At 30.1% G+C, this 11,424-nt stretch overlaps 1 protein-coding gene and 1 pseudogene across 1 annotated transcript; both read left to right on the plus strand.

The window, feature by feature from the left end:
* The first annotated feature begins 1,114 nt into the window (after positions 1-1,114).
* LOC124936445 (3-dehydrosphinganine reductase TSC10A-like) lies at positions 1,115-2,535 on the plus strand. Its single transcript, XM_047476942.1, has 3 exons — positions 1,115-1,667; positions 1,824-1,971; positions 2,049-2,535. The coding sequence occupies exons 1-3, from the start codon at positions 1,131-1,133 to the stop codon at positions 2,345-2,347; spliced, it is 984 nt and encodes a 327-aa protein (XP_047332898.1). The 5' UTR covers positions 1,115-1,130; the 3' UTR covers positions 2,348-2,535.
* Positions 2,536-8,602: 6,067 nt separating this feature from the next.
* LOC124934998 lies at positions 8,603-10,592 on the plus strand (annotated as a pseudogene).
* The last annotated feature ends 832 nt before the right edge of the window (positions 10,593-11,424 follow it).

Below are 11,424 nucleotides of genomic sequence, written 5' to 3' on the forward strand. Positions count from 1 at the left end.
ATTTAATTAATTTTTGTAATACAAGTTTGCTATGATAGTTTAAATATAGATGAAAAAATTTAGTAATGTTACGAATCCATTTGTTAATGGTTGCCAAGAAGCAAACTATAATGTGAATAAATGTTTCTTCAAGTTTAGTTATGTTTATGAATATAACATAAAAGCAAATTATTTATTTAAATTTAATGATCACCCACCCATCCACTTCATCAACTAACAAGCTTTGGTATAAATCTAGTTTTTTCTATATTACATAACTTTCATATTTTTATAACTTTGCTAAAATATTATGGAAATAAACTGTTTACAAAAAGAAAAAAACTTTTATTAACCAAATTGTATAGAATCATCTAAAATTTTATCAAAAACTCACATTTTTTTTTTATCAACTTTCAAAAAGTTTATCTAGTTTTTCTATATTTTTTTTTTGGAAATAGAGACCGTTCTGTAACGAGTACGGAAGATATATTGCGAAAAAACATTTTTGCGTGTATCATCAAATATCGAACCCAACCAAAATCTCTGATAAAATTACGTTTATACATGTAAAACATTCTTGATTTTTATTAAGCGAACTCTCTTTTTAATATTCAAGAAAAAATAAATTATTAAATTTGATGTTAAATCTTAGAATATATTATAATTAATTATTTTTTATTAATTCTTTAATCCAAACAAGGCAAACACTTAGATCCACCGAGTTTTTCGGAGGCTTACAATTTTATTATTTAATATAATATATTTTTTTATTTATTTTAACTTGGTAGTAGAGGTGATAAAATTAGTTTTTAAGAGATTAAATATTATTTTTAAGTTGAGGGTAAGTAAAATTTTATTATTTAAAATAATATTTTATTTTTATATAAATTAGAATTTTTAATATTAAAATATATATATATATATTAAAATATTTTATTATTTATTAATTTAAAATAAAATTAATAAGTTAAAATATTAAATATATTATTAAATAATGAGTAATGCCAATAAGTCTGTTACCAACTAATACTATATATGTTGATAAAAATAGCAATAATAATAATGTCGATAGAGCTGGAAAAAAAATTTAACAGTTAAATTAATGAATATAAATATACTATTCTTCCTTATTATTTATAGCAGAATTCATCATGGAAGACGCATTAATGTTGGTGTCATTTTCTCTTATCCTCCTTCTCCCCCTTTCCCTCATCTTCTTCCTATCTCTAATCGTCCGTCCCCACCCAATGAAGGTCCCAATCAAGGGTCGCCATGTATTCATCACAGGAGGATCTAGCGGCATTGGCCTCGAGCTGGCCAAACGAGCCGCCATAGAAGGGGCGCGAGTCTCCATTCTAGCTCGCAACCAAAAAAAGCTAGAAGACGCCAAGGATTCAATCCGTCTAGCCACTGGTATCGACGTCTCCATCTTCAGTGCCGACGTTCGCGATATGGAGTCTGTGAGGAAAGCCATAGACGAGGCTGGACCTATCGACGTGCTCATTTGCAACCAAGGTTTTTTTGTGGCGCGAGAATTGGTGAATCAGGATTTAGAAGAGGTTAAGTTCATTATTGATGTTAATTTGATCGGTACATTTCATCTTATCAAGGCAGCTTTGCCTGGAATGAAAGCTCGAAGGGACAAAAGACCAGTCTCAATTGCAATTATGTCCTCACAAGCTGGTCAGGTAGTTTAACTTTGTATGATTAATTTCTAGTGTTTGTTTAGTTATTCTTCTCTTTGATAAGATGAAATTTTAATAAGAAATTGTCGCTAATTCTATTAATACTAACTCATATTTCTCCTTGTGAGTTTAATTAGCTGAACCTGAAACTTTTAACAGGTAGGCATATATGGTTACAGCGCGTATTCCGCCAGTAAATTCGGTCTAAGAGGCATGGCGGAAGTATTGCAACAAGAACTTATTGCTTATAACATTCATATAACGCTAATATATCCTCCGGACACTAATACACCTGGTTTGGTAGAACGTAATGAAATCAAATATAATACAAGTTTGTTACTTGGTTTTCTCTGAGTTTACATAACATGGATTGATGATATGCAGAGAATAAGACGAGGCCAGCTCTGACTAGTATAATTGCGGCTTCATCTGGTGCAATGGAATCCGCTAAAGTTGCTAAGATATCGATGGATGGTATAAAATCTGCAAAATTCAACGTTTTTTGCAACTTTGAGGGATGGATGTTGGGTGTAGTTTGTGCTGGATTGTCTCCTCAACGATCCTACATAATGGCATTTTTTGAGGTGGTTTTTGCAAGCATATTGCGTCTGGTTGGACTGTGCTTTCAGTGGAACTGGTACCAAACCATATTAAAGTGGCATGCCAAAAATATTAATAATTAGTGAAGAAAAAGTAACTTATAATATGATTGTGAAGAAATGGGTATTAACAAGTGCAATAAAAAAAATGTTTTCTTTGATATCGTATGTGTAACTGAATGTATTCAAAATTAATTATGGAGTTTGTAATATCATTTCTAATGGCATTTTAATCAAATATGTCCTAAAACCCATTTTCATATGGGCTTAATTAATTTGTGCATTCTAAATTATTAGAGGAAAATAGTTATACTTGATCTACAATTTTTCTATCTATGTATATATAGGTGAATACTTGATCTACAATTTTTCTATCTATGTATATATAGGTGAATACTAGTTAATAGACACAGTAAAATAATATGACGTTAGATATGAAAAATTAGTTAAATTAATGTAAAAAACATGATCCAATTAATTTTATGTTCATTTGTTTTTAAAATTTACATTTTGTGTTATGTATTATCGTTATGGGTGTTTCGTCACATAAATTTTATTATTATTAAAATATGCATTAGCAAGATTCGAACACTAAATGTCACCTACAAAATAAAACTAGACATATAAATCACTTCAAAAAAATTATGATTAAATATATTTGTTTAAACTAAATATTCAAATTCAACTTAAACATTTAATTTCAAATAATAAATAATTAAATAATTTAAAATTATAATTTTATATTAAAATTTAAAATGATTAATAATTTTAATATATATAATTAGTAAAATAAATAATAATGAGAAGATATTATTAATAATATTTAAAAAACTCAAAATATTATTAAAATATATTTTAATATTATGATATTATTCTACTAAATAAAAATAAAATTCATATCTTTTAAATAATAATATATTATAAATAGATATATAAAAATAAAATTATTAATCTTATTAAAAATGTTTTATTCTAAAAATATCATTTTTTAAGTATTTTTATTTTATTTATTTGTAGAGTCCATTTAAATAGAAAAGTCCATTTCCGACATTGTCGGTTCTATTCCGTTTATGGTTTGTGTGTTATTTTTCAAACTCAACAAAACTCAGAATCTGAAGAATTTGATTTAGATTCAACAAGGAGTAATTCTGAACTAGATATTCTAAATAATGGAAACATTTCTGAATTAAGCTCAGAAGAGTATGAATTGGAGCCATATTGATCGGGATTTAACCGTCCTAAGAAAGAAACTAATAACCTAGATCAAAATCAAAATATTGAGAAATCATAATTATATAGAATCATATCTCAATTCTCAGATATGAAAGTTAATGTTCTAACTTTTAATCATACTTTTGAATTACTAAAAGTCATTAAAGATCCATAATTAAGAATGCAGATCATAGACCAGATCAATACTGAAGAAAAAACTTCATCCTCTAGAGGAGAAGAGGTAGAAGATAAGAATTTAAATTATAATAAATCTTATACTATGAGTGAAGTGATGAACCAACTTAGAAACAAAGTTCAGACCAAAGAAAAAAAAGAAAAAATTATGATATTAAAAAGAAAGAATGTTATACAAGAATCAAGAATAACTAAGCTTGAGGATAAACCTCAAGAAAATAATCAATCTAATGACAATAAAAAAGAGAAAATAGAAATTGAAGAAAACATCTTCTTAGAAAAATTCTTATCCACAATAGAAATGGTTAAATCCAAAAAATGACACATAAAAAATATATCTTCTAATAGATAATCATTATACAAGGTCGTTTACTGCTCTTGTCGATAGCGGGGAAGATTTAAATGTTATTCCAGAAGGATTAATTCCCACTAGATACTTTAATAAAAACAAACCATACCCTGTGGCATGTGGGTGGATATAAACTCCAAATCCAATATAAACTTCCAAAAGCCTATATATGTACTGATAATAAGTGCATTCCTCAAAGTTTATACTTGCTAAAGATATATCAAATCAGGTCATACTTGTTACCCCAATTTTAAACACTATTTATCCAATTAAGATAATTGATAATAAAGGTATTACAATAACTTTTCAAAAACATGATATTTTTCTAGAATTTGTTATTGAGCCACTTACTAAAATTTTACATAGTATATATGATAATATCAAAGCAAAACAAGACCAAACATATTTTTTTAAACAAGAAATAAGTCTAATAACAATAGATGAACAATTGAAAATCCCAAATTACAAGAAAAAATTATTCTGCTAAAAGACCAAATTTCAATAGATATTTGTAATGAACATCCTAATGCATTCCAGGATAGAAAGAAACACATGGTTTCACTACTCTATGAAGAATCTTTTAATGAAAATAATATTCCAACAAAGGCAAGACCTTGCCAAATGAATTCAGAATATCTAGAATTATGTAAAAAGGAGATAGATACATTATTACAAAAAGGATTGATAAGTTCATCACAATCCACTTGGTCATGTACAACTTTCTATGTGAATAAACATTCAGAAATTGAAAGAGGCGTACAAAGGTTAGTAATCAATTATAAACCCCTCAACAAGGTATTAAAATGGATTAGGCATCCATTTCCTAATAAAAATGATTTACTAGATAGACCATATGATAGTTTAGTATTTTCTAAGTTCGATTTAAAATCGGGATATTGGCAAATTCAGATAGAAAAATCTGATAGGTATAAGACATCTTTCAATGTCCCTATAGGACATTACAAATGGAATGTAATGCCATTAGGATTAAAAAAATACTCCATCAGAATTCCAAAAAATTATGAACAATATCTTCAATCCATAAAGCACATTTATAATTGTTTATATTTATGATATACTAGTTTATTCAAAAACAGTTGAAACTCATTTTAAACATTTAAATATGTTTAAAACAATAATAACTCAGAACGGATTAGTAATTTTTAAGTCAAAAATGGATCTTTTCAAAACAAGAATAAGATTTTTAGGTCATATCATTGAAAATGGAAACATTATTATTATTAATAGAAACATAGAATTTATAGAAAAATTCCAAAATATAGTTACTGATAAAACACAGTTACAAAGATTCTTAGGTAACCTCAATTATGTGGCTCCATACTATAAAAATTTAACATAAGATACATCAATTTTATATGATAGGCTAAAGAAAAACCACAAACCGTGGTCAAATCACCACATGGATGCAATTGAAAGAATTAAAAATAAAGTAAAAGTACTTCCTTGTTTAATGATAAATAATCAAAATTGGGAAAAGGTAATTGAGACCGACGCTTCTAATATAGGATTCAGAGGAATATTGACTCAAATAAATCCAGAAACAAAACAAGTGTATCTTGTCAGATTTCATTCATGAAAATGGAAAGAATCCCAAAATAATTATGCACCAATCGCCATAGTAAAATGTGTTTTAAAATTTCAAGACGATTTACATAATAAAAAAATTATTAAATTAACAGACTGCAATGCAACTAAATTTATGTTCTAAAAAGACATTAAACATGATATATCAAAACAAATGTTCGCTAGATGGCAAGCTCATTTAACCCCATTTGACTTTGAAATAACTTATAAAAAATTGATAGATAATAATCTTCCTGATTTCTTGACCCGCAAATTTTAAAATTTACAGGAATGTGCGCTAGGGGTTTTGAACCTTTTTTTTTTGGGAAAAACAACTTAGCGTCATTTTATTAAAAATTCCGAAAAATGGGAAAAAAACCACGAGTTTAAGAGATCATTCTAGACAGGCCCAGAATGATTTTGAAGTCGTAACATTCTGAATAAAAACTAAAAAGCTTAAAACGTAAATGAATTATCTTATTACAATGTTTTCAATTCTAGTGAGTTAAAAAAATGGTAAATTCTAGTTCCTGCAGATATTCTAGTTCTACTCCGTGCTTTGAATTTTTCTCCACGTTCCCGCGAACGCGCTGCAATCCGATACAATATCTTTCCATAACTCTTCAATGCTCATGCAGTTTCTTCTATATACCTTACATTCCGTTCTTGCCAAATGTTATACACCACTGCTCCAAAGCCGCACTTGAACATTTCTCTATTAGAGGAAGGGGACCCGCCTCTCTCAAAGGTAGAGGCTGAGGTAGAGCACTAGAGATTATATCTCAATATGGAAAACAAAAGCTAATAGCAATGGATCTCTCTCAAAATCCTAAGAGCGAAAAAGACAATCCCACATACGCTAGAATACTACGAGATGATGAAACAGAATCCTGTAATATTGGATTTATGAGAAATGAATATAAAGAAATTATATTTATCATAGAAGAAAAAGACCTCAGATGAAAAAATGAGTCATGTATAATAATGCAAAGGTATTTGGATAATACATCCACCCCATAAAGAACTTATAAATCCCGGATGTTTTACGAAAAAATTCTTATTCAAAGCGGATCGTGTAAAATATCACACTTCTTCGGCGCAAATAAAGAAATTTATAATTTCAGTAAGATAATAATAAAAAAGACAATATCCTTAGAAGATTGGGGAATATCCCTAATGAAAGAAATAGAATTGTCATTTAATAGAACAACGACAATTAAATTCAATTGGATTACTGTGATGCCTTCACATAGGCACTAAATTACGAGAATAATAAATATAAACATTCCTGGTTCATCAAGGTATGCGCAAATATTTATATAGGAGATATCCCCCACTAGTTCATAAACTGGTTTTACTGTTTTGGTCCTAGCCCAAAGGTTTTACCAGAAGAAATAAAGGTCCTCTTTGATAAATTGAGCGATATCTCCCCCCATCTTCTGAAGACACAAAAAGCAAATTTATATATCGAAGGAATAGCTTCATGTTTCTTCTTTAGAGAATTCTCCATTCCCTGGATTTGGAAATGGATCCCCAAATTTGGTTATACCAAAACAGGAATTCCCTGTTTGTTTAGATCATCTCATTATAAATTTTGGGATAAGATGATGAGAATAGATTAGGAAACGAATGAGAAATTCGGGAATGAGACAATGGACCTCCTACACCAACAAATAAGCCTTTATGAAGAAAAACGACAAGTAGTTGAAGCTTCATCCCCGTTTAATTATATCTCAAACAAGTTCAGAATGAGGTCAGAGAACTTATCAAGAGAGAAGATGATATCTGCATACATTGAAGAAATAAAAAAAGACTTTATGTCTAAATTCGAAGATGATAATAAATCAAACAAATCAGATTCAAACATGACATCTGATTATCTACAAGATGCTCAAAATGATGTCGGAATTGAAGACATTTTTGAAGCAATCAAAGATACTTTGGTTGAAAAAATATCGAAAAAAGAAGTTGGATCATCATCATCCAGCCAGATTAAAATTTAAATGGGAAACAAGATCCGCAATATGCGGAAGACAGGGACAAGATCCGCAATATGCGGAAAAACTTATCTTGGGAATCCCGGGAGACACGGTTCATTTTTTAACTTTTGTAAAATATTTTCCTTTAAATAGCTGTTCATTTTCGTTTGGCAGGGGAGGCAAAAACGACCCCTCTAGTCTCTATTATACTCTTTCTCTCTATTAGTATCACTATCACTCTCTTGTAATATAATTCAAGTTTGATCAATAAAAGTGTGAACTTTTTGGTGTTCAATCTTTGGTTCCGGGTATATTTCTATTTCTTCTACGTATTTATTTTATGCTTTCATGTTTAGCCTAATAAACTAATATCATTATGGGTTGATCATGTCGGCTAACTACCCTACCTTAAAAATGTAATTAATAAATAATTATAGCCTATCTTAGAGTTTTGAATGGACATCAAGGTTAGATATGAAGTGCCAGGTCTTTTTATAAAATGATACTTTAATTTTGTGTTCTGGATAAGTCTTGTTTAGCCACTGTTTTGGCGTTTTGGACAATATGTAACTTTAAATTAAAGTTAAGTATTATAATTGGTTGACAAACATTTTTATATGTTGTAAAAAGTCCTTGTTCCTCTTCAAATTCTGTTTGTGAGCTATAATATAGTCGAATGTCAAGACTTTATTGCGAATACCAGTATTCGTGTAACCACCGTTGGTGGATTCACACTACAACAAAATATACTTACAATGACCAATAATTACCAACGCATATTAAGCGTTGGTAAAAATCCTAACAAAAAATTGTTTTTACAACCTTTCATATTTATGACCACCTTTTCAAATAAAAAATTAAAAAATAATTAATACGCGGGTCATAAACTCGGGCGGGTCACTCCTAATGAGTGGGTTAAAGAGATGTGTTGTTCAATAACTTTCATTTTCACTTCTCTCTCTAGGATCTTAAATCTCTTCTCATCCTTCTTCTACCGCGATCTAATCTCCTTTAATTTATTCTTCTACGATCAATCATTTATCAGACTCGATCTTCAATTACGACGATGATGCTCAGAACAAGATCTTCAGGAAGAAGCCATTGAATAACGACCCTCACTGCTTCAAGCGTGTCAAGATCTCTGCTCTTGCTCCGGTGGCACCATCGAGATCATGGTACTTATGCAAGGGAAGACTTACGGAGACACCATCATAGTCATGGATTCCTTCGTTCTCCCCGTTGAAAGCCCGGAGACTAGGGTTAATGCCCAGGAAGACGCTTATGAGTACATGGTCGAATATTCCCAAACGAACAAGCAGGTTTTATTTTATTTAATTTTATTTCAACATCGAAATTAGATTACAATGAGTAAAAACCATAAGGTGTAGATAGTGGTGATTCCAATCCCATAGCTAATGCTTGAAGAAAATCATAGTCTTTATGGTAGTTGAAGAGATACTGAAGAAAACTAATGAGATTCTCTTTAGTGTTGTTATGCTCTAAACCAAGAATATCTTCAGCTCTGTCTTCTCCTCATTAAGAGATGAGATTAGTTAAATCATTGAGTTGAATCACAATAACATGTTTGTTCTTGTAAGCTTTTTCTGTTTGTTAATATTAGTTTCAGATGGATCACATTTTGGAAACTCTAGTATCTGAAATGATTTGACAATAATTTTCTATTAGATCCAAATACTTATTAAATAAAAAACCGCCAGCTAATTTCAGAATGTCTTGGACTAAGTTCAGTTTCCAAGAAATCTGATACAGAAAGTGTTTTTTCAAATGATGCCAATAATTGTATTTTAGTAACTTGTAGATTTTCAAATTTACTTTTCCTTGTATATGGGGTATATATAATTGTTTGGCTGAAGTGTGGATACCTGTCATAGATTTTGAACACACATTTTCTACTTGACATTCATGCCCTTGAGGTTTGCTCTTATAACTAGTTCTTGAGGAAGGAAGGTTAGAAAACGTAGTTGGGTGGTATCATTCACACCCTAGTTATGGTTGCTGTCTTTCTGGTATCGAAGTTTCAATACAGATGCTGAACCAGCAGCATCAGGAGCCATTTCTGGCTGTAGTGATTAATCCAATTAAGACAGTTTCAGTTGAAAAGGTTGAGATAGGGGAATTTATAACATATCCGCCAAGTGATGATCTTGTTTCAAAATATCAAACCATCCCCTTGAACAAGATCGAAGACTTCGTCGTACACTGTAAACAGGTTATATTATGATTGTTTTCAAATTCGGTTAGATTAGAGATCTTTGATACATACATGTATGTATGTTTCAGAATGTCTTGCTGAGTTTGTTTCTTGATATGCACTGGCTATAACATATTTCAAATCATCACTTGACTGTCACATCTTGGATATGTTATGGAATAAGTACAGGGTGAACACTCTCTCCTCGTCGCCTTTGCTGGAAAATAGACACTATTTAGTTGGACAAATATCTGATTTGGGTATGTCCGCCTTTTCATATTCTAATAATTGGTGTTGTATGTTGCAAGCTCTAAATGCTAATTGATTAACTTTTCTGTTATATATTATCATGCAGCTAAAAAGCTAGAGCAAGCTGAAAATCATTTGTCACATTCACAATTTGGGCCTCTTATAACTCTTTCTTCTTCAAGAAAGAAAGAGGTTAGTGGATACATATATATTATATGCTTTCTGTTTACAGAAGATACTTGTTTGATTGTCTGGTATTTGATCCGATTTTTTTGAATTGCAGGAAGAAAATGAACTTGCGAAAATAACTAGGGACAGTGCAAAGATAACGATTGAGTAGATTCAAAGATTAATGTCACAGGTGGGTCTTTCTTCTCTTTCCAACTGTTTTGTGATTTTGGATCTTTTAATTATGTGTAAGAATCATATTCTCTTTGATCAGGTTATAAAGGACATACTATTCAATTCCGTTAGACTGCTCAGCAGCAGCAACACACACAGTTGCTGTGAACATTCTTCTACTCCTGAACATATGGTTGAAACCTAATCAAAATCCTTAATGAATTACCAACTCTGTTTCTAACATATATTTTCCTCTCTTTAAACCCCTAAATCTTACATATTTTTTCTCTATGTGAATTGAAGAAAGTTAGGGATATTCAGCGGCTTATTCTCCAATGGGTTTACTTTGCCAATTGCTTTTGCTTAGGTATGTTTGATACAATCTAATTCTGATATAATAGAGAATTGTAGAAATTTAAGAGGGAGAAGATATATAGAGGATATTATTGCTTGTTATTACGATACATTCATGAGAAAAGAACAGAATAATATTGAATAGCAGATTTCTAAGACAATGTCGGGTATGCAGGTTCTTACACTTGGCAACAATGTCGACCGTAAGTACCTCCTCAAAACAATGTTTAAAATTTGCAAACAACTTTTAACCTTAAACAAATATGACACAGAAATTACAATTGACCTTCTAAGACAGGTTTTGAACTCTCATTCTATTTCATTCATTCATTTTATATATTTTAAAAGTTACTGTTGTCATTTATCAATGCATTGTGATTTTAGTTGGAAGGATGGGATCGATTTGAGTTGTAATCTTTGTTGATTGACAAGGGAGCTGTCAAGACATCTTTCATAAAGGTATTTTTCTATATTTTGTATGTCTTTTTTGCTTTGATTATTACAATATTCTTTATTTGTAGTATATTGTTAGAACTCTAAGTAAAAATGTTCTCCTTTGTAATGAAGTTAATTAATCCTTGCAGAATAATTAATCCTTTTAAGAAGCGTTACATCATATCATGTCATGGTGTTCCACTCGACGACATTGGGTAAAAGCCTATATAATGAATATTTGTAGTTCTCT

The sequence above is a fragment of the Impatiens glandulifera genome, chromosome 4 (genome assembly GCF_907164915.1).
Source record: "Impatiens glandulifera chromosome 4, dImpGla2.1, whole genome shotgun sequence".
Classification (NCBI taxonomy): Eukaryota; Viridiplantae; Streptophyta; class Magnoliopsida; order Ericales; family Balsaminaceae; genus Impatiens; species Impatiens glandulifera.

What these genes read in the sequence shown, in the direction of transcription:
- LOC124936445 (XM_047476942.1), top strand. Translation starts at nt 1,131, where the DNA reads ATGGAAGACGCATTAATGTTGGTGTCATTTTCTCTTATCCTCCTTCTC. An exon ending in TGTCCTCACAAGCTGGTCAG is followed by an intron (nt 1,668 to 1,823) that starts GTAGTTTAACTT and finishes AACTTTTAACAG; the next exon opens with GTAGGCATATATGGTTACAG. An exon ending in TACACCTGGTTTGGTAGAAC is followed by an intron (nt 1,972 to 2,048) that starts GTAATGAAATCA and finishes GATGATATGCAG; the next exon opens with AGAATAAGACGAGGCCAGCT.